General features: G+C 42.3%; 2 protein-coding genes across 4 annotated transcripts; one reads left to right on the top strand and one right to left on the bottom strand.

Moving 5' to 3' along the window:
* Nucleotides 1-2,116: 2,116 nt before the first annotated feature.
* On the bottom strand, nt 2,117-22,244 carry Enpp5 (ectonucleotide pyrophosphatase/phosphodiesterase family member 5). Of its 3 annotated transcripts, XM_042671856.1 has the most exons (6): nt 22,107-22,191; nt 19,294-20,158; nt 17,233-17,409; nt 14,465-14,897; nt 6,890-6,895; nt 2,117-2,130 (listed from the first exon to the last, which is right to left on the bottom strand). In XM_042671856.1, the coding sequence occupies exons 2-4, from the start codon at nt 20,120-20,122 to the stop codon at nt 14,470-14,472; spliced, it is 1,434 nt and encodes a 477-aa protein (XP_042527790.1). In that variant the 5' UTR covers nt 20,123-20,158; nt 22,107-22,191; the 3' UTR covers nt 2,117-2,130; nt 6,890-6,895; nt 14,465-14,469. The 3 variants fall into 3 exon arrangements, with proteins under 3 accessions (XP_042527790.1, XP_042527791.1, XP_042527789.1); XM_042671857.1 differs by lacking the exons at nt 2,117-2,130; nt 6,890-6,895; nt 22,107-22,191 and adding an exon at nt 22,200-22,244 and having other exon boundaries at nt 13,563-14,897; XM_042671855.1 differs by lacking the exons at nt 2,117-2,130; nt 6,890-6,895 and having other exon boundaries at nt 13,563-14,897.
* On the top strand, nt 3,087-6,892 carry Enpp4 (ectonucleotide pyrophosphatase/phosphodiesterase 4). Its single transcript, XM_042671858.1, has 3 exons — nt 3,087-3,937; nt 4,484-4,654; nt 6,415-6,892. The coding sequence occupies exons 1-3, from the start codon at nt 3,112-3,114 to the stop codon at nt 6,777-6,779; spliced, it is 1,362 nt and encodes a 453-aa protein (XP_042527792.1). The 5' UTR covers nt 3,087-3,111; the 3' UTR covers nt 6,780-6,892.
* Nucleotides 22,245-23,096: the final 852 nt, after the last annotated feature.

Here is a 23,096-nt window from a genome sequence, read left to right as displayed (position 1 = left end):
AGAAGTCATTTTGGACACTAGGATGCATGGAAGGGGCGGTTATGACTTGTTATTATTTTTACAATGTAGAAGCTCAGAGAAGAGTCTCTTTTAAAGATGCTACAAGATCTTGTGTGTCCCAGGAAATTGGAGAATAATTTAGGATCCTACAGCCTTTGAGAAAGGTTTGCTGAGTAGATGCATCCCACCCCCCCCCCCTTAAGAAATAAATAAATGCTCTGATAATGTAGAGGTGAACGCCCAGCTTAGGTGTGTCGCGATCCCAGAGCCATTTGAGAAGCTGTGTGGGAGTTTCCTGTATCACACAGCAGGTGCCAAGTTAACGGTCCCATCCTCTCCCACTATTGTCCAGGGAGAATAGTTCCCCATGCATTTCATCTAGGTCAAAAAGTTACGCAGAGGAGTTAGTGTTTTGTTCTTTGACTAGATGTCCTTTAGGTAGTCTTTTTTTTTTTAATCTCCCCTTCAGTAAGTTTTTTGTGTATGAAAAATTACAGAATTCCTCCCACCTTTAACTAATATTTGAATAGTAATTTCACTCCTTAGAAACCATTTTCACTGGCGATTTGCGTGTAACTTTTAACGCTGCTGTTAGACTGGGCCACTCACTCCTTGTCTCGCATAGCACACTGCTGCTGGCAGGAGCTCTGGTAACCGTTTGGTCATAGTTTGGAGGGTTTTTACCAGACTTGGTCGCACTGTATTTGCCCATTTGTTGACGGTATAACATTTGTAAAGCTGCCAGTGGCTTTCTGAGGTTGGCCATCCACTGGACTTCACTTTTTCCTATGTAAAAGGAGATGAGACTAAATTGTTCTTCGCTGGTAGTTTCATGGTAGTACTCTATCATAGTACAGATTTTTCTAATATGACAGCTTTGAAAATGGAGAAGGGGAAACTAATTGCTGTGACTTGATACCTCACCAGGCAGAGGAAGTGGGGTGAACTGACCAAGGGTACCCATGTGTAAGCTCAGATTCTGGATCATTCTGGTGTCAAGGTTGAAGACAAGGTGTGCTAAGAGATTACTGAACCCCAGGATTAGCAGCCTAAGGTGTTATTTTCTATTTGTTTATTTTTAATATGGCCTAGGCTGGCCTTAAATTGGCTGTCCACCTGCTTCAGCTTCCTGAGTGCCGGGATTACATGTGTGTGCCACTGCACATGACCTTGAGCATACTCTTGACTCAAGATTTGAAGAAGGGTTCAATTTGTATTTTGTGGGAGATAGATACACAGGTTTTTAAAAAGTTATTTAAATTGTGCTGTTTTGTATATGGGAAGCAATGTACATTTTCACATTTAAGTACTCAAAATGTCTCATGAGATACACGAGTCACATGATCTCTGAGGTAAAATGAAAAGGCAAAAGTGTTTCCTGTCCTACCTTTTCAGGTGGGGCACTTAAAGTGATCATTTCACTTCCCTCTGCTTTGCAGAATTAATTGAGATGCAAGCCATGTGCTAGCTAGTTCATTCATTTAAAGTGTATGGCTTAATGGAGTGAGTAGACATCACCATAATCCATCACTCCCTCAAACCTTTGCACCCCTTAATCCCCCCAATGCTCAGCCCTGAGCGGCTGCTGATACATCATCTCCATAGACTTTTCTTATTGTAAGCATCTCATCTAAATTCAGTCACAATAGGCTGTCTGCTTGACTGCCTCTGAGCAGTGTTTCAAGGGTTATCCCAGTCATAGCATATACTAGTGCTTTCTTTATTCCTTGTTGCCAGATATCTCATTATGTGTATATAATGTCTTTCTGTCCATTTATTAGTGGATACTTGAGTTTCTGCTTAAAGTAAAATCACTCAAAAAAATAAAACCATAAAAGACAAAAACTGGAGGGACAAATACTTGAGGTAAATGGAAAACAGCAATACGATAGATTTAAACACAGCAGCAATCACATTGAAGACAGATAATTGAACACTGAAATGTAAGAAATGGCATTAGATTTTCAAAACCAAGAGCAAACTATTGTTTGCCTACTAGAAACACACTTTAAATATAAAAATAGTGTTAAGCTAAAAACAAGAGTGAATATTGCTAATCAAAAGAAAGACTAGCTAAACTAACCTCACACAAAACAAATTTAAATTCAAGTATAACTTCACAAAGGAAAGCTGTTTTTACCTCTTGATTCTTACACTGGCGTTACCCGGAACTTCTGTGTGGAAGGTTTGTACAGGTGTTTGTTTTCTATTTCTCTTGTGCAGACACCAGATTCTAGGATCACCAGTAATGTAGGGAAACTCTATTTAGCCTGATGAAGAACTGCCTGAGTTTTTTTCAAATTGGCTGCACTGTTTTACATTCCCACCAGAGTTCACAGAAGTTCTAGAAGCTCTCCAGCAGCTGGTGCCTGTCATTTTCATGTAGTCATCACAGTCTGTGCAGTGTAGTCTTTCATTGTTATTATATTATGATGTCGAGTATCTTTTTGCATATTTATTTGCAATCTGTATCTTCCTTAGAGAAATATCACGTTCAATCCAGTGCTCTAGTTAGATTTGAGTTTCTATTATTAACTTACGTTATCTTAGATTATCTTTAGAAACAAGCCCTAAAAGATGCATGATCTGCAGTTTTTTTCCCTCCAGTTCTGTGGATTGTCTTGTCACTTACTTGAAGCATAAAGCTTTTTAATTTTGAAGGAGTTGTTTCTCTCTCTCTCTCTTTTCTTACCTATGGCTATAGCATGCTATCATTCAGGAACTTTTCCGCTTTAGTTCTTATGTGACTAACATTGAATTAATCTTTTGAGTATTGTAGGTGACAGGCTGGGGATTCGTTCTTCAGCCTGTGAATGTTCATTTATTATGTACCATTTGTTGAATTGCATTGGTGCTCTTAACTCTTAGAGGTAACTGTTGAAAAAGGCACCGTACTTGGACCTGCTTTTCTTTAATGTAAGTCCTAAAATTGACGGAATGTAAAGCAGGCTAGCTTGATTTGGCCTACGAGAGGGTTGGGTTTTACAGAAACGTGAATGAAAAGGGAGGTGCCACCGCATTCTTGTTGGCTGAATGAAATACAGCTTCACTCCACAGATAGCTGTGTGCTTGCATTTTAGGCCCCCTGCCTGCTGGCGTCACGTGGTCATTATGAAGGTGCTGGTAATGCTCCTCCTCTCTGCAGTAGCACCTGGGTGCAGAGGGAACTTCTCCTACAGCCAGCCACCCAAGCTGCTCCTGGTCTCCTTCGATGGCTTCCGGGCCGACTACCTGCAGGACTACGAATTCCCTCACCTCCAGAGTTTTATCAAGGATGGTGTCCTGGTAGAACATGTGAAAAACGTCTTTATCACAAAAACATTCCCAAACCACTACAGCATTGTAACGGGCTTGTACGAGGAAAGCCACGGCATTGTGGCCAACTCCATGTATGACCAAGTCACGAAGAAACATTTTTCTGATGCTGATGATAAGGATCCTTTCTGGTGGAACGAGGCGGTCCCTATTTGGGTGACCAATGAGCTGCAGGAAAACAGATCGAGCGCTGCTGCCATGTGGCCAGGGACTGACATTCTCATTCATAACACCACGCCTTCCTACTTTATGAACTATAACCCCTCGGTGTCATTTGAGGAGAGACTAAATAATATCACCACCTGGCTCAGCTATTCCAACCCACCAGTCACCTTTGCAACTCTCTATTGGGAAGAACCAGATGCAAGTGGCCACAAGTATGGCCCTGAAGACAGAGACAACATGCGCAGGGTTCTGAATGAAATAGATGGCCTTATTGGCAGTCTAGTTCAAAAGCTGAAGCTGGTAGGACTCTGGGAAAATATTAATGTGATCATTACAAGCGATCACGGGATGAGCCAGTGTTCGGAGAAGAGACTGATAAACCTGGATCACTGCCTCAACCCCTCAAGCTACAGTCTCATAGATTTGAGCCCAGTGGCTGCAATTCTTCCAAAAATAAGTAGGTAGACATTGCCAAGGCATTCTGTTATTCAGATGAGGCAACCAATTGAAGAGGGAGGAGTGTACAGAAGAATGGAGCTCTCGCTTTTGCAGTTCAGGGCCTTGCTCTTACTCAGAGTACAGGTGACACGTTCGCGTAGGTAGTATGAGTTGAAGTGACTGTTTCTCTGTGCTTTCACATGTTTCTTAAAACATGAGTGAAAAAGGAAAAGGGAAATTTTTATGCTTAGAAATAACTTGGAGCCTCCTAAGATAGATGCTTCTTCTACTGATCATGGAATTGGTTCACAGGTAGCAAGAAATACATAATAAATGTTTACATAGGACATGTCCTCTTTCAGGATTGTCCACAGAATGCAAGGGAGGTTGTGTGTGTCTGAGTGTGTGTGTGTGTGATTCACTCTCATATAGTGTTTAAGATGTAGTGGTGACTTCATAGGTAATACTATCTGAAAATTTATTGCCAATGACTCTAGTTAGGCATATTTTTTTCCTAACCAGTAAATGATGGTGTGTGTTTTTCTTTGCTATTTCCCTTTTATAGATAAAACAGAAGTATATGACAGACTGAAAAACTGTAGTCCTCACATGAATGTTTATCTCAAAGAAGACATTCCCAACAGATTTTATTACCAACATAATGATCGAATCCAGCCTATCATCGTGGTTGCTGATGAGGGCTGGAGAATTGTGCTAAACAAATCATCATCAAAATGTAAGTATTAGGGATTGATCACACATCACGCGTTGTGCTTGGTCTGGTATGAGCGTGGGTATGCTTGTTTATATAGCCGGTTTCCAACTAGATAATTCTCAACGTTTTCATTTAATAATAATTTACAGCCCCACTCCTTACATTAGGGAGTTAACTTTAAGGGTGAAACTATAGTTTTACTTTCTTACCCAAACTGCAGTTAATTTGAGTAACCATGAAAAGTTGAGTAACCTTGAGTCTTTTTGCAATATTGAAAATATTTCCTTGACTGCTGTATTTTAGAAAGTGTTCTAAAGAATCTATCAAGTTAAAAAAAAGTATATCAAAATCTCTCCTAAAATAGATGGTGTAGGGAATTGCATTGGTAGAATCTCATTTATACATATTTTCCATTAATTTTAACTTAAAAAAAATCAGACTTCGTAGTCCACAGCAGGAGTCAGAAAACATTTTCTGACTAGAAAGGGCCAGAGAGTAAAATTAGGCTTTGTGGGCCAGCTGGCCGATTTGAGTTCAACTGTGCTTTTATATAAAGTATGAAAGCAGCAATAGTGAAGACTCAAGTGAAACAAGTGCAGGGCCTGTCTATCTTTTTGTTACATAAACAATGCAAATTGTCATTTTGGAGCCAGTAGTAGGATTTGAACTTAGGGCTTGAGCACTATCCCTTAGTGGCAGGCTGGTACTCTACCCCTTGAGCCACAGCTCCACTTCCATTATGCAAATTTTAATATGACTGGAATCATATCTGTATTCTTGCTATATTGAAACCAATTGTTATTTTAATTATAAAGTATTTCAAACATTATTAAAGAGGCTTATCATAAACATCAATACTTACTGTGAAAGTGGGAATTTATTAAATGCAATGATACACATAAAAATAAGAAAACGAGCTGGGAAGGTGGCTCCGTGGTAGAGCGCTTGCCTTGCACGCATGAGGCCCTGGGTTCGATTCTTCAGCACCACATAAGCAGAAAAAGCCAGAAGTGGTACTGTGGCTCAAGTGGTAGAATGCTTGCCTTGAGCTGAAGAGCTGAGGGACAATGCTCAGGCCCAGAGTTCAAGCCCCACATCTGACAAACAAAAAAATATGAAAACAAAACTAAAAACTTTGAGAACTGGAATTGGAGTTACACTAGGGGCCATTATAGTAACGCTTCTCTCTTTGAGTCCAACTATCCTGGCTTTCTAAGTTGGACTCATCTGGTTAGACTTCATGTTCAGTCCAAGAACACCTTCTGTAGGCATTGCTCCCTGCTGTGGATGTGCGCCCTTGGGGCAGTCCCCCACCCTTGTCATCTCAGGTGCTGAGGGAGGGAGTCTGCAAAACGTCCTCCCCAGGGCCTCCCTGGCCTCCCTCCTGCCCTCCCTGCCTCCTGGAAGGACCCTTCCTCCCCACCACTCTTGTTTTCCTTCTTTTAAAGTCACGGGTGCTGTTTGTAGCGAGTGTTTGCACCCAGTGCTGGAGATGGACAGTGAAGTGAGAAGGGACAGCCTGGGAAGATAAGTACATCAGGGTGAGGGAGAGAGGAGAGGACAGGACAGGGTCAAACCCCTGGGACACGAACGAGCTCAAGGAAAGAAGGAGAGACGTTATTTCTGCTTTGTATTTAATCTTAATAGTGAGAATTCACCCAGCAAGAAGCCAGCGTATGTATTACTAGAAGTAAATCGTTTTGTAATGTTAAAAAAATGGGTGGGGGGCTGATAATGATGCTAGGTGTTCACGGGCATCATTTTGCCGTTTGGTTCTTCAGTAGGGGACCACGGTTACGACAATTCCCTGCCCAGCATGCACCCATTCCTGGCTGCCCACGGGCCTGCCTTCCACCGAGGCTACAAGCACGGCACCATCGACATGGTGGACATCTACCCCATGATGTGCCACATCCTGGGGCTGCCGCCGCGGCCCCACAATGGGACCTTTGGCCGGACCAAGTGTCTGCTGGCCGACCAGTGGTGCATCAACCTCCCGGAGGCCATTGGGATCGTGGTGGGTGCCCTCCTGGTGCTGACCACGCTGACCTGCCTCATCGTGGTCATGCAGAACAGGCTGTCGGCGCCGCACTCCTTCTCCCGGCTCCAGCTGCAGGAAGACGATGATGACCCGCTGATTGGGTAAGGTGCTGGGCCTCCCTGTCTTTGACCAACCTCAAAACCACCGGTGCGTTCAAGGAGAGACAGCCCGCGCCTCGCACACTCGCACGACTTGGTTTTTCCTTGTGCTCGTACAAATAACCCTGCCCATGGTAAAACCGCAAGTGGGTCAGTTCACTCTTCACATAGAAAGAACTTTCGGTGAAAACAAGTGTTTTAAAAACTCCATCTGCTTTCCCCTCCACCTTTTTTTAAAGCAAGGAAGATGATACATCTCTAGATGAAAATAGGCACAAATTTAATAGGCATGGTTTTTCTAATAAATTTATACATTTATAAATGAAACAATAGAAATCTTTATGTAATTCCTGGATTTTGTGTATCAGAGAGTTTCCTGTATTTTTATATTTACCTTTAATTAGTTTGTATCCAAAGTGAACTCTTGAGGTAGAAAGTTCTGTTGGGGCTGATAAAATTGATTAGCCAGTTAGGAAAAAACAAATCTAACATATTAAAAAAATCATTTTAGGTAAAGATACTAAAGGTCAAACCCATCTAAGACCATTCTGTACAAAATATGAATTATCACCCTTGTGTTTTTGTTAAGAACCTTAAGTGACCAAAATCAAAAAAGTTCAGTCTTTCAGGACATAAATGTGTGGCGGCATGCACCTGTAACCCTGGCACTGGAGCCCCCTGACGAGGCAGAGGGTTATAAAAACCTGAATAATGTGGTGAGACTTCTTTTGATGATTATTAACAAGGAATTTTTTTTTTTTGGCCGTCCTGGGGCTTGAACTCTGGCCCTGGGTGCTGTCCCTCAGCTCTTCAGCTCAAGGCAAGCGCTCTACCACTTGAGCTGCAGCACCACTTCCAGTTTTCTGAGTGGTTAATTGGAGATAAGAGTCTCACAGACTTTCCTGCCCAGGCTGGCTTTGACCCATGATCCTCAGATCTCAGCTCCTGAGTAGCTAGGATTACAGGTGTGAGCCACCAGCACCTGGCCAGAAATTCATTTCTTTCTACTTGTGTTTTAATATTTCAGTGTATGCTACTGTGTGCGTGCCTGTATGTCTGTGCACATGAGTGTGTGCATATGCACATGTGTGTGCAGATTCTTATGTTCATTATAGACCTTCCTCTCAGGAAATGTTATTTTTTGCACTTCATATTTATTTACTTTAACTCACAAGTGTTCAAATGATAATTTTTCTCCAACTTTTAACTTTCTCATATTTATTACAGTTTGAGGTATTCAAGTGCTATAGAAAAATCTTTTTTGTTCAAGGCTAGAACTCTACCACTTGAGCCACAGTTCCACTTCTGGCTTTTAGGTGGTTAACTGGAAATAAGAGTCTCATGGACTTTCCTGCCTGGGCTGACTTTGAAATGGTTGGGGACAGAGACTTGAAATGGGTACCTGATGCTTTTGCTCATTGGCTAGCTCTCTACCAACTAAGCCACCTCCAATCCCTAGAACAACTTCTCACCTGAGTACCATTTAATTTTGACTTGGTCTGAATGATGCAAAGGGATGTTTCTCTTTCACCTTGGGACTTCATACCTTCTTTTAGACAGCAAAGAGAGGTGAAGAAATTTAAAGCAGAATTGGCATTTTCTGATATTTGCACCATGCACACATCAGGTGACAGAAAAGCCTTTGTGTTACCACTGCTTTATGTTTCCAACATTTGGATCACTGAAATACTTTCTCTGCTTTCATCTTTTGACATGCTTGTTCCCAGCCAAGTGTATTGTGGACTGTCACGCTAACCCTGCTAGGCAGTAGCTCCCAGTCATCAAGATTAACAGGAAGACACTGTTGTGGCAGCCTAGCTTATGTGCCTGAGGCCAAGAACTGAAGCACACAGTTGATATTAATAGTGTGGCTTTTACATGTTTGACAGTCAAAGTTCCTAATTGCTTTTCATATAAAAAAACTAATCTACAGTAGGTGTACAGCCCATTTACAGGTTGACTATCTGGGATGGTAATAATACCACCATTGCCAGTTATCAAACATACACTATGTCCTATGAGGTCATTGCCAGTCTCCCAAGCCTGTTGTTTGGTGCTGGTTATAGTTAGGGTTTTAAGGCATTTCTAGCTCCTGCTAATTAGCCCCTGCTACTGGTCCGAAACTGAAGAACAGAACAGAACTCATTACGCTTTCTGATAGCTTTTTTAATGTATGCTGATCCTAGCTTGAATTCAGGGCCTGGGCACTGTGCCTGAGCTTTTTTTTTTTTTTTCTCAAGCTAGCACTCTACCACTTGAGCCATGGTTCTACTTCTGGCTTTTAGGTGGTTAATTGGAGGTAAGAGTCTCATGGACTTTCCTGCCTGGGCTGGCTTTGAACTGTGATCTCTGGAACTCGGCCTCATAAGTAATTAGGATTATAGGTATGAGCCAATATCACCCTGCTGCATTTTGATAATTAAACAAAAATTTTTCCCTCACCTTCATGCATATATACCACATGTTCTGCATTTATCTGTGGCGTGGTGTCCTGGCCAATTCTGTACCTCGGCTACTGTGATCAGTTTTGCAGTAGACATGAATGTGTAAGTACATGCCCTGGAGTGGCATGTATATCTGCTGAACCTGCTCATAATCTTACCCCTAAATGCAAGGCCCTGTACTAGGTAATGTTACAATTATATAAGTCACTGTTCCTAAACCTCTGCCCCATTACAGTTAGCCGACTGACATTATCTTGCACGGATACTTCAGATGGCCTAAAACTTATAATATTGCAAGAGATGTTTTAAGTGTGTGACTTAGAAGTTATAGAACATGGGTTTTACAAATGTGAAAAAAAAAATCACATAAAAATAGCTATACTAAAGGTCAATGAAAGTTCCTTTCTACTTTAATTTCTATTTTAAGAATATCAGGAAGGACTGCTACGTTTTTTTAAGGAGTGGACATTTGTGGAATGTGTAGCATAGAATATTGAGTACTAGTTGAGTAGAGCTTGGTCCTTCAGTGCTGTGAGTTCTCATGACTTCATTATTTTGCTTGGTAGTTATGAGCTTCAGAAATCTAGGCCATCCAGCCTGTGAATGGGTTTTATATAGAACACTCAAACAGATATCCTATTAATGTCTTAACCCTGTAAACAACACTTTTACCTATTTATCCTCTTTCATTGTCAAAATATTAGAATTAGATTAAAAATTTTAAATGAATAACGATGAGAAAAGAATGGCATTTCAGAATGAAGTGTATCATTACGTTGAACTGTGTTAATTCATTTGCATCTTTAAAACATCACTGAGAAAATCAGTAAGGCTAGCCATTACCATTAAGGCTTCAGCATGTATTCTGATAAATGACTAACTAATGTACTGCTTTGCTTTCTGAATAGTAAAATGGATCTGGCTTTAGGAAATATTTAACAGTTTATGAGAATAACACTCCAAGGAAATAGGAGAAGCTTTAAATACTGTTAATTGAGTGATCCAGAATAAGTCTGTTTCCTTGTAGAGATGGCCATGCTGCTATAAAGGCGTACTCCTTGGGTAAACAGCAATAGGATAAAATACTGCACTGTTCTATACCGTGGGCTCAGCAGAACGGTTATGCTATTATGCTTTCTCTAGAAACTTACATGTTCTTGGAGCACTAATGGATTAAAATGCCTTTGCACTGCTGTTGGGTATCTCCCTCTCTTGACCATGGCTTGTAAGCTGTAAAGAAGATGGCACTGAATTTCCTTATTTGGAGGGTTTTAGTACATTAATAATACACAAAGTTACTAGTGAAGGACAAAGACTGGATGTAAAGTATGTATTTATTGTCAATTCTTAGAGTGTAAATAAAATGAGTGTATTTTAAAGACAGTTGTATGTAGTGCCTTAAGTTAAAATATATCTTGACTATATTGTTTGAATGCACAGCTAATGACTTTGCTTATGATTAAAATTTTATGTCTACCAAAAATTCTTACTGTAACTTAATTTTAAAATTAAAAAAAAACATTTTTGAGGCTTTTAAAATTTGTCACCTTCTTGCAAAGTACGTGTATTGTAATTGATGTGTTCTCATGACTAATAATCCTGCAAAACTTTTGTATATATTCATCACAGACCTTGTTTCTTTAAGCCAGGATTAAGAGTATAACAGAACTAAAACTTGAAAACAGCACATAGAATACCGAGTTCAGTATGAAGGCAGTGTTGGTGAGGAAGCCAAGATAAAATGTCAGAACTTCTCAGTATAATTTTCTGGGCTTACTGTACAAGTAAGCAAGTTTTCTAAGCTGATTATAAAGTAGCTGGTTGGGGTTATAAAACTTAAACTGTTTTATAGGTAGCTACATACATTTAATAACATCTAAATGAATCATAAAACAGCGGGATGTGGTTATAGTATTTGTTTTGCAAGTAGCTAGACATTTAATGGCTTAACCCAAATTAATATAGATTCAACAGTTCCATGTAGCTCATTTTGTACATTAAATTTGGATCCTGTTATTTTGTGGCAAGAGTTTTCAGGTCTACAAGTTGTCTGGTGGCATCTTTAGGGTAAGTATAGGACCATATCATCTGCAAACAGGTATGTGTGCCTCTTCCTTACCTATTTGCATGAATTTCTTTCTCTTGCCTTACAACTCTGGACAACAGTTCTAGCACTACACTAAATAGGAATAGAGGGAGTAACAAGTCCTTGTCTTGTTCCTGGTTTCTGGGGAAATGCTTTGGCTTTCCCCTAGACACAGTGCTGGCTACAGGATTATCATCCACAGCCTGGAATGTGAGGATGTATATTCCTTTTCTTTCTGGTTGCCTCGGGGCTTTCATCAGGAAGGGATGTGGGAGTCTGTCAAAGGCTTTACCGGTGTCTATTGAGACAATCATATGATCTTTGTCCCTCCTTCATTTATGCTTGTGTTCTGTTTATGGCATACAACAGACACACAGATGAATGGAATAGAAGGTCCAGAAATAAGCCCATGAAGCTGTAGCCACATACTTGATGATGAAAAAAAATGTATGTGCAAAAAAGTCTGCTTAACAAGTAATGTTAAAACTGGATATGTATATGTTGAAGACGGGAGCTAGATCTCTCTTTCCCTCCCTCCCTCCCTGTCTCTGTACATAAACCAATTCAAAATGGATCAGAGACCTTAATGTAAGTCCTGAAACTCTGAAACTATGGGGGGGGGGGGGGGGAGGCGGGGAAGAAGGGAAATAGGGAAATCAGTAAATCAGTTCAAGACACAGATACAAGAAACTGTATCTCTAATGGGACTTAAATATGAGCAAGCAATGACCAATGGGAAGTTCAAAAGCTTGAGCACATCAAACAATTACCAGAATGGTGAGGGAATGGGAGAAAATTGTTCATCTGACAAGGGATTTATATCCAGAATCTATGAAGAACTCAGGAAATTAAATGCCAAAAGAAAAAATGTAATCCAACTTAACAAATGGGCAAATGAATCATAGATTTCAAAAGAAGTACACATTGACAGAAAACAGGCGAAGAAATATTCTCTGTCCTTATCCACTAGGGAAATGCAAAGCACATCACAGGTGGTCTGCTTTAACCAGTCAGAATGTCAATCGTTATGGAAACAAAACCAGAGGAGGATGGGAGTGAGATATAAATTAGCCCAGCTTCTGCAGAAATCAGTATGAAACTTCCTTGAGGAACTAAAACCTGAACTACCTTATATCCCGCTACACCACCCTTGGGGCATGCATCGGAGGGAGAGGAAATTAACACATGATACCAACACCACCTGCCATGCCCCATGTCCCAGCTCTGCCCACAGTAGCTAAGGGCAGAATCAGCCCAGGTACCCCAACCACCAACAAATAGACAAAGAAACAATGGTACGTGCATACAATGGAGTTCTAATATTCCACAGAGAAGAATTATGCCAATTGCAGGAAACTGAACAGAATTGGACACTATGATGTTAAACAAAACAATCCAGAGCCAGAATGACAAATACCACGTGGTCTCTCTCCTATGAGTCTAGATCCATAAACAAACAAGCAGACAGGAACTTGAACAGAGGCAGGGAGACCAGTGGGGGAGGGGAGGGGGAAGGAGGAGGGAACAAGGACTAAGTACTTTGTACGCATGTATGGAAATGTGATCATGAAGTCCATTTCTCTCGACAATAAATTAGGAAGGTAGAAAGAGAAAAGGAAAGAAGAAAGAGAGAAGAGAATGGATAGAGGGAAAGAGGAGAGAGAAAATGAAGAAAGTTGGAAGGGGGGGGAGAGAGAGATGTGACAGGGAGGGAGGGAGGGAGGGCTGAGAGAGAGAGAGGAGAGAGGAAAGAGACACCAGAGCCCCCTTCTGGTCTCCTCTTTCCTCTGCCTCAGGACCTGGAGAAGGTCTCCATCTACAGGCCAGGACGAGAGAGAGAACTCAACAGAAACCAACTATGCTTGCAGGATAATGACTATATGTCTGAGCCAGACATTGTGATGGTAACTGGGGCTGACAATAAAAAACAGTTCAATACCAAAAGAATCTTTCCTATGGTTCTTTTACATTCACCCTCCATTTCTTAAAACTTCAAAATGTTACACAAATGAAGTTTTACAGTATGTAACTTTTTGACCTTGTTTATTTTCCATTCAGCATTATTTCCTGAGGTTCATACAAATTAATATGCATATGAAGCAGTTCTCTTTTTGTTGCTGACTACTTTTCCAAGGTGTATTTATAACCCATGGCTGTTGCTTCTAGTATCTACTTATTACACACACAGCCACGATGAACATGGTTTTGTGAACCTAAGTTACATTATCAGAAAAAAACAAACCAGCCAACCACGGTTTTTATCTCATTTGATTTTTAATGTCATTAACAGTGATTTCGTTTTCAAAGCAGCAAATAATTACAGACAACACACTGCAGAGATGGTGCCTGCTCTCTGCTTTTCAGGCCACTGCTGTAACTACATCGGAGAGAAGCCTAGGTTCATAATGTTTCATTTAAAAATCAGTCATGTGACTAACCAGCAAACAGCAATAATTAGATTTATGACAGAAACAGTATGCTTAGAATGGATCTGTCAGAATTTGAACCTCCTTGAGGGGGAAAAAAAATGGAAGCCTATGTCCTTTGTCCTTTGGAAAGAAACAGTGAGAAATGCCCACAGATGCAGCCTGCTACTGGCAACGTATCTCTCCAAAACATCAACATACCAAGAGTGTCACACTGTATCTGCAACCACTTTTCAACTTCCTTGTTCTTCCCCAGTTTGTGAAGATGTCTACATTATTCAGAAATTAAATTTTTTTTTTCAATTGTATGTATGAAATACAAGTTTTCTGTGACAGAGGTGATGGAGGTGGTCATTTTCAACCAAGTTATAAGATATAACTTGTCTGGTAAAGTGCTTTTCAAAGAGAAGTACCCACTAGAAGAATAAAGTGCAATGTGTTAAGTAATTTAAATAGTGCAAAGTTGCTATTTATATACAGTATACGTGCCAAGTCCAAATGAAGTTGGAGCATATCCACCCCACTAAGCTAGAGAGAACAATGGGAAAGTATGGGCGTGCAGGTGGGAGTGTTTTGGTCTATCCCTGTGTACATGTGACTGCCTAAGTGTGGATTCTCTGCTTGATGGCCTCAGCCGATGTCTGAAACTGCTCTCCTGGAATTTGAAAACATCGACACCTTTATGCAATCTCCACTTGAATAATCAATATGCAATTCCATTTCAAAAAGGGGGGGGAAGCATTAAGCTTGTAATAATGGCTGAGCGATTTCAGCCTGCCTATCCTGCAAGGCAGGTACTTGACTGGGAATGAAATGTTTAATGAAAATCACAAAAAACACAATCACTATCATGATGCCAAGAGAGACCCCTATGAAATAAGGGTATGACTCCTCTTGCTCATATGCTCCCGGTTTGTCAGTACCAAGGAGGAGTGTGGTGGTCTGTGTGTAAGGAATGGCTTTGGGAGCTGCGGACCTGAGCAGATCCTGGACATTCCTGAATGATCCATTGTGTGGCATAGCGGTGATATTGAGGAGGTGGCACAGCAGTGGGTACAGATCTGTGGAGTTCATGGCTTCTTTTGTGAAATTCTTTCTGAAGGCAGGACCGTGGGCTAAAAATATTGGATGCATTTCTGCTAATGCATTATCGTAACCATGGTTGCCTACTGTGAAGAGAAAACGCATGAACAAGTTAGCCAATTGGATGGCGTGAGAAGGGAAATAACCTGTTGAATGGTTAGGCTCTGAACTGTACAACACCGATCTTATCTAATTTGACTTAAAGACGGAATAATCTTCAACATCCTCTGCTGTTGTCAACCCCACAATTCACTTCAACAAGTGGAAGGTCAAATTGTCGCAAATCTTTGTTATAGGCCAACGCTACCTTAACCAAGAGAGCAGAGGAAGGTACAGGGCAAAGCCAGGCCACGACAGGCATAAAAGAGAGTGAACTGTTTTTGTTTGGTGGCCAGCTGGCCAACTGAGGGGCAGCAAATGCTATTTGGTACACATTGTGTCTGAGTATTGTTCTAGAGATAAAGGAGCTTCCTTTTTAATCATGAAACCAAAGCTGTAATGACTAATCAAAGGGCAAAACAACATATGGAGAAAAGCAAAAAACATCACCAAAAATCAAACCTTCAGTTGGAGCTCCAGTCAACTACTAAAAACCAAAGGTCAGGACTTGTGGATGGTTGAAAAACCTTGAGTTTGGAGGCTCAGATCAGATTCCAGCTTAGCATCCTGTGTTTTAGTGCCTTCTGACGTGTATGAAGGGACACAAAACTAAAAGGTGAAAGCTGCATGACGTAAGCATGAATGCTCAGCGTAACATCAGGAGATGAGAGAAGGAAGCTATGAGTGCTAAGATGGTCACCTAAGAAAACTGGCAGGCTGCATTGTATGTCTGACTTGCGAATTCCACTCTAAAAATCTAACTCTGCCACAAGGCAATAGGCTGCAAGAACTCAAACACAGAAAACGACCATAGCCTACAGCAGTTTCTCTGAAAGTCATGAACTGGGGTGTCACCTCTGAGTAACTTGAAGCCTATCTAGCTGATCCATCTTACGAAGTCATTTTAAATGCCACGGTTCAAGTCCACATAATGCTGAACTTACATAGAGTACTAATTATCTTCCAGAGTACTATGCTGATCTAGCCAATTAATTGATCATCATGTGAAGAAAGATGCTGTTAAGGAATTCATAACAGTGAAAGGCTGCTGAGCTCATTCTATGAGAGTGGGGATCGATACTTTCAGTCATGAAGGCAAAGATAATTCTTTCATGTAACACATATTATTAGAAGATCAGATTGAAAATGAAATGATAACGACTCATTTAAGATCTTTCCCACAAACAGGGATTTTGTTTTGCAGTGGTGGCCTCTGCCACTTGATTCTGTAGACAGTATTTAATCATGAAGCCTGGATGCCAAGGCTTGCACACTGAAATGTGTAAGACTACAGGGGGAGGGGGGAGGGGGGAGATGGCCCTGTGAAAACTGCTAAGCCCCACCCTTTCTATTCAAAAGGACTGGTTTGGACCCAAGAATTCATCTCCTCTCATATTCCTCCGTGAGTGAAAAATTGCTGGATCAGGGGGCATACTTTGAGAACCTCTGTTGTTGGAGTTTAGGGCTTAATTAATGGGTGGATGGGTCACTGGCTGAGGACTCCAGCAGACATTCTTTAATTATTTGCTGAATCGATGAGCCTAAGGTGCTGCAGCAACAGGAACACTGCTGTGGTTTTCTGTGTCACAGATAAAGACGAGCAACCTATTGCATAATTATGGTTCACAAAAACCAGAATTCCTACAGAGCCTCCTTAAATTTACACTCGCAAATCTCCTCAAAGATGGTATCTTCCTGCGAGTAGTACCTCTAACATATGAGCTACCTGTACAGTACAGGAACAAGAACACAGAGAGGCGGCAATTATTCCCATTTATGAAAGGCTTTCTGAAAACATGTTCCCTGATGGGATTAAATACTTGTTTACAGATCACCATCTGTTGGTACAAACTTGTAGTCGCAAGAGACCATGTACCTGTACACATATGCTATTATGAGTCACAAATATACCACAAATGTCATTGCCATGCAATTACTTTTCTTTTTTAAGTCAATAAACATGATCAGTTGGGAGCCCAACGCTACCTAAAGGGACATTTTTGTACATCAATCTTTTAATTATTATTTTGCAGTGCTGGGAATCAGACCCAGGACCTGTCTGTCTCATGCTAGGCTAGGGCTCCACTACTGAGCTACATCCTCAGCCCTGTACAATTCTTATCTATCATCTACCTATCTATCAAGGATCAAGAAGCATATCTAAAAAAAAAACCACTTGTCGGTAGTTAAGTGTTGATACAATGTTGTTCCTTCAACATTTAAGTAACAGAAACCATCAGTAAGTAAACTGCTGTATGATCCACAGCCGCCATGTTAGCAAAAAGCGATGCAGAATGGGAAGAAATACTATGACATACTCACACAGAAAGTCATCTGACTTATTCTGTAAAATATACCACCCTTCGTCAGCCACTGCTATGATGGGCTGGATGCGCTCGTTGCGTGTGTAGTGCCACCTCTTGGGAATCTCCTCTTTTTTGTAAACTGTAAGGTTAGGATGAGCATCAGCTAGCGCTTCATAGACTTCGTCGAATTTACCTAAAGACAAGAGAGGAGAGAGAGAGAAGCACTGAGCGCAAAGCTCTTCACAGCTAAGGACAACCGACAGCATTTTCCTTGCTGAGAAAGAAATGCCAGCAAAAGCTGAGCAGGAGATGTAGCCAGCTTCCAAAAACTCGCCCCCTCGGAGAAAAGAATCTTGAGCCTTAAATAAATTCACCTTACAGAATGAAGAAAAGGCCTTTTCTAGAGCCAGACATACCCGCTATCTAGTTCCAAGACCTAAGTGCACGCATACATGGGTGCACCTGCACACACACACACACACACACACACACACACACACACACACACACACACACACACACACACACACACACGCCAGCGCTTGTTCTAATTAGTGACACTAGGTGCACTACAGCAATACCCAAACAAAAACAGAGCTAGGTCACATAGCTGGCAGTTACAATTTTAGAGATAGAATCTCCAGATATAAAACATGTGTAAGTAGAGGGTGGGGCCTGGAGGTAGAAAACAATTTGAGGACTGAGCCACTGCAGAAGAACTCCCTGGGATTGTAAATGTATTTCCCCTGGGGACTGTCTTTAAACACTTTGCTTGTTTCTCTAATCATTTGTTGGGGTTTGGGCCATCAGCCCTACCCAACACCTCAAACTGAGAACACCACTGCAGACCAGTCATGGTGGCTCATGGTTATAATTTCAGCTACTTGGAAGGTGTAGAGAGGAAGGCAAAAATATTATCTCAATCACTAACAACTATGAGATCCTATTTGAAAGATAATCTAAAGCGCAAAGGACTTGCCTAGCAAAGCCCTAGTTCAAACTACAGTAATCAAGAAAAAAAAATCCACAAGTCTAGTTATATAAGGCAAATGATGGGCTACTCAGATATTTTTCAACAAGATAACAGACTTGTGTGTAGGCACACACGCATGCATTTTTTACCTTTCTCCATTTCAGATGATTCTCCTATTCCCCATATGAGGGAGAGGATTCTCCTTTGTAAGATATTCCAGCTTTTACAAATCTGTTCTCTACTTTGGTATCTAAGACAACTTCCATAGGTGATAAAATAGAACTCTGAAGAACAGCCAGAGTCACATTGGCCACTTCTCTGGTGACCTCAGGGTATTAAACATTTACCTATCTTTAAGGTGGAGCCAAAAAAAGGCACCGGTGGCCACACCTATAATCCTAGCAACTCATGAGGCTGAGATTCAAGGATAACAACCCAGGAAGAAAAATCTGTGAGACCCTTATCTGCAATTAACCAACAAAAAGCCAGCAATGGAGCTGTGGCTCAAGTGGCAGAGGTCTAGCCTTGAGCAAATAAGCTAATGGAGGGTACCCACACCCTCAGTTTAAGTCTCAGAATCAGCAATAAATAAATAAATTGGAACCAATACGAATTGTGGCAGGCTGGTATGAGGAGTCCATCAGAGGTCTATTTGAAGTATTGGTATTATTTCCCCCCAACTTATAAATAAAAGAAATTAATCTCAGGCGCACAAAAGCTCTTTCTCTTCCATAAATCCACTGTTGTCCTATTTAAGCAATTAAGGGCCTAATGAAGGCATCAGGACTGCCAAGGAAAACTCTAAAATAATTGTATTCAAATTTCCTGTCTCTATCTCAACTTCTCTGCCCAGCCAAGTCATAGTTTTGATCATATTCTATAATTCCAAAATGAATAAAGCCTACTGGGAAAAATATGCAGAAAGAATAAATTTTAACATTCTAGGGGGAAAAAAAGAATTAAGAGCCTGAGAAAATACGTTTTTGTTGTTATTTAATTCTTAAATCCCAAGACACTACCATGACACAAGCCAAGTGTACTTTAAAGTCATAGAAAGAAAAGTGCCCTGATCTAGCTTCAGATCAGCACCCAGGACAGACTTACCTTCTTTTGGCAAGATGGCAGCTACAGGAGACTGGTCAATCAGCGTATAGTGGTCTTTATCCAGGTACTGGTCAAGCTCTATGACTCGATCCTCAGAACACTGGGTCATTCCGTGATCGCTCGTGATAATCAGGTTCACGACATTCCACAGCTTTGCCTTTTTCAGCATCTGGATGAGATACCCTAGCTTGTCGTCAATATCTGCAATCACAGGTCCCATGAGTGGACTGTCAGGGCCCAAGTGATGGCCCATGTCATCTGGGTCCTCCCAGTAGAGAAGCCCCAGGTTTATGGGCTTTTCTGCTGTGAACCATTCGATGATTTTGGCAACTCTATCTTCAAAGGAAACAGACTCATTGTAAGGCATGTAGTGAGTGGCAAAGCTCTTGTGTATTTTCACATCTGTCCCAGGCCACATGGCTGAACCAGTAGCATGCCCCGCCCTCTGATTTGTGATCCAGATTGGTGTCGCTTCTTCCCAAAACTCAGAATCATAAATATTCATGTGATCCAAGGAGAAAGATTTGTTCAGAATAGGGTCAAACATGTCATTGGCAACAATCCCATGACTCTCTGCAAAGAGGCCAGTGACCATTGTGTAATGGTTGGGGTAGGTCTTTGTAATAAAAATATTACTGACTTGCTTCACGTGAACACCAGACTTCATCATGTAATGAAAATGGGGCGTTGGAACTTTATATAAGTAATCCCAACGGAATCCATCGAAGGAAACGAGGAGAACCTTATGCTGATCTGGCTGGAGAGAAAATGTCGTTGAAAGAGTTAATGTGGCAAGTGCCAGGGACACAGCCAGAGGCTTTGAAGTCATTTTCAAGACACTCGATCAGTTCCAGCGTAAAATAATCTGTAGAACACACAAAAGATGATGATGGTATTTTGTATTCTTTGCCTCAAACTGACAGTGATAATGCTTGTGATATCCAGCAACATCATAACTCACAACCTGGGAGAATTAGCAGAATGCTCTCATCAAACAAGAGACTTAAGCCTACAAGTGTAACAGAGCTAAGAAATTTTAGTTGCATTTTCAAAAACTGACTTTCCAAGAACCCACTAAAATATTCTTCAAAGGAATTATTTAAATGACTTCTCCAACAGCATTTCAAAACAGGATTTCAAAAACCATCTGCATACAACTTTGAAAGATACCTATAACTGTATTTATCATTATGGCTACAACAGCTATAGATATTTAACAAGGAAGTATCACTAGCAAATCCAATAATGGTATTTTCTAAGAAAAAAATGAAAAACAGCACATACACACACTTCAGTTTTCAAAGACAATCCCTATAATTTAGCCTGTCATAGTCAAAGGCATTGTTTTGAACTGAACTTGGTTTCTTAAAGTGAAATAAACTGTGGTTTTCAAATACAAATGTGGGCTTTAATTTGTATTCTTGCATTAATACTGACCAAATCATAACTTTCTGTACACTGAACAATTAGCTTCAGGAATAGTTACAAATAGTAATGACAAATAACCTTCCTAATGTTACAATAAACCAAGTTAATCTTGTCAATCAATGATAAGGATTCAAGTTCTTTGGATCAAGGTTGTAGGGGATTTTAAAAATGTAAACGTATTTCTAAAAAGTTTTTATTCTATTCAAGAAAGCTAACATAAGACAGTGTGAATGAATAATCATAGGTTTTTAACTGTGATTTCACTAAAATTAGATAGTACTTACACTAAAATTGTTTCAGGTATTGGTCTCAAGATAATGATTCATAACTTAAAGCTATTTCAACATATATACATATATATGTGTATGTATGTTGGGTTTTTTCCAATTCTGTAAGCAAAACAGTTGCAATACACCGGGCTCTGATGGGTCACACCTGTAATCCTGGCTACTGATGGAGGAGGCCGAGATCTGAGGATCACGGTTTGAAGCCTGCCTGGGGAGAAAACGGCAGTGAAACCTTAGCGCCACCTGAAATGGAGCTGTGGCTCAAGTGGCGCAGCATGATCAACCCTGCAGGTACACACACACACACACAATTTTTTTTTAAAGTTAAAAATTGGGACAATACGAATGTATTTATTCACGTGTGGCTGAGGGTGGCGAATAGGCTCTCGCGCTCTCTATCTCTCTCTTCTTCCTCCCCCCCCCCCCCCATTCTTCCCATCCCAACTTCCTAACACAAAGAAAGCCATTATCTACCCAACTACTTTAGGGCTAGGGGAGGAGGGAAATCTCATTTTTCCTCCATTTTCCTCCATTCCCCCTAATGAATTCAGGAATTGAAGCCCCAAACAGCTGTTTTCCTGAGTCAGTGCGGCCTAAACGTTGCAGATGCTCGACCACACCAATAATCACATTACCGCACAGAAGACACTCCGCAATTAGATGCAGGGGTGGGGTGGGGGGAGTGGGGGGGGGGGGAGAAGGGGTTTCTTTCTGTTCCACGCAGAGGCTGCGGGAAGCCCAGCAATCCCCAGACCTGGGTCCCGGTTCCCCAGGTTTGCCCGGGCTGCTGTCCAGCCCCCCCCCCGTCCCCCTCCCCCCCGTCCCAGCCCCGCACCCCGAGGTCGGGCGGGGCGACGCAGGCCTAGGCGGGGAGGGGTCCTGGGAGGCAGCGCCCGACTCCTCCACCTGAACCCCGGCCACCGTGGGGGGGGGGGGCGCGGCCTAGGCAGCGTGGCCCCCACTTCCCAGGCCTCGGGCCCGCGGGAGCTCCGGGGCCGCTCAGGGCCGTGACCAGGTGCGGGGATGGCTTGGGGGGGGGGGGGCGCCGGGAAGCCGCGCGGGGTTCCCCCCCCGTTCCCGCCCCGCCTTGCCGCTTACCCTGACAGCGATCCCGCCAACCCGCACCTGCTGCGAGCACCGGGGAGCGCTCACGGCGGGAGCTGGGGGCGCCCCGAACCCGCGGTCGCTCACCTGCGCGCAGCTCCGCGCACGGCACCTGACCCGCGTCGCTCCCGCGCCCGGCGCCCGCGCTCCCATTGGCTGCGGCGGGAGGGTCGCCGAGGAGGGCGGGCCGAGCAGAAGGCCGGGAGGCTGGCAGTGGCTGCGCCGCCCGTCAATCAGCGGGAATGGGGGCGGGCGGGCGCCGGAGGGTTTGGAGCCCTGGGGGCCACCTGCAGGCCCAGCGCGGGCCCGGGCCTCTCGCGAGCCCTCGGGTTAGTGGTTTACTTAGCAGTTTACGGTATTATTTTTAATTCAATTGCAAGATCTGTTTCAAAGAACTGGTTTTCTGCTTCTCAGAGATGTATTACTAAAACTGGGTTTCTTGTGCCTGTACTCTACACATTGATTCAAGCAGCAAGATTTATTAAGTGTCTCTCCAATGCGAAGCAATGAAAGCACTGAGCAACAGCCCCAAGGGCAGCAGGTGCCTCCTGCCTGTCACCCCAGCTGCATAGGAGGCTGACAGCTGAGGACCACAGTTCGAAGCCAGTGCTGGCAGGAAAGTCGGTGAGACTCTTATCTCCAACTAACCACCAAACAAACCAACACACAGAAGTGGAGCTGTGGCTCAAGTGGCCGAGTGCTAGCTTTGAGCAAAAAAGCTCAGGGACAGTGCCCAGGCCCTGAGTTCAACCCCCCCCCCCCCCCAGCACAAATTGTATAACGCTTACCCAGAAGGGGTTTACATTCTTATAGTGGGAGGAAGAAGGATGTGGCAGAAATGACCTTCTCCACTGGGGGAACTGATACTGGTGTATAGATTCTTTGAGGCAGGGTCTCACTAGGAAGCTCAGGCTGACCTTGAAACTGCCTCACCCGGGCTGGCATTACTTGCATGTGTCAGGTTTTGTTCAAAGCTACTTTCAT

Source organism: Dipodomys spectabilis, unplaced genomic scaffold (assembly GCF_019054845.1).
Source record: "Dipodomys spectabilis isolate Male_0828 unplaced genomic scaffold, ASM1905484v1 ptg000669l, whole genome shotgun sequence".
NCBI classification, from domain to species: Eukaryota; Metazoa; Chordata; class Mammalia; order Rodentia; family Heteromyidae; genus Dipodomys; species Dipodomys spectabilis.
Note: the sequence above shows the minus strand (reverse complement) of the source record. Positions and strands in the feature narration are given on the sequence as shown.

Bases quoted from the DNA above. Each gene is read 5' to 3' on its own strand.
- Enpp4 (XM_042671858.1), top strand. From the start codon at position 3,112: ATGAAGGTGCTGGTAATGCTCCTCCTCTCTGCAGTAGCACCTGGGTGC. The intron at 3,938-4,483 runs GTAGGTAGACAT...TCCCTTTTATAG, and splicing joins TGCAATTCTTCCAAAAATAA to ATAAAACAGAAGTATATGAC. The intron at 4,655-6,414 runs GTAAGTATTAGG...TTGGTTCTTCAG, and splicing joins AAACAAATCATCATCAAAAT to TAGGGGACCACGGTTACGAC.
- Enpp5 (XM_042671857.1), bottom strand. From the start codon at position 20,122: ATGACTTCAAAGCCTCTGGCTGTGTCCCTGGCACTTGCCACATTAACT. The intron at 17,410-19,293 runs GTAAGTCTGTCC...TCTTGTCTTTAG, and splicing joins TGCCATCTTGCCAAAAGAAG to GTAAATTCGACGAAGTCTAT. The intron at 14,898-17,232 runs GTGAGTATGTCA...TTCTCTTCACAG, and splicing joins TAAGTCAGATGACTTTCTGT to TAGGCAACCATGGTTACGAT.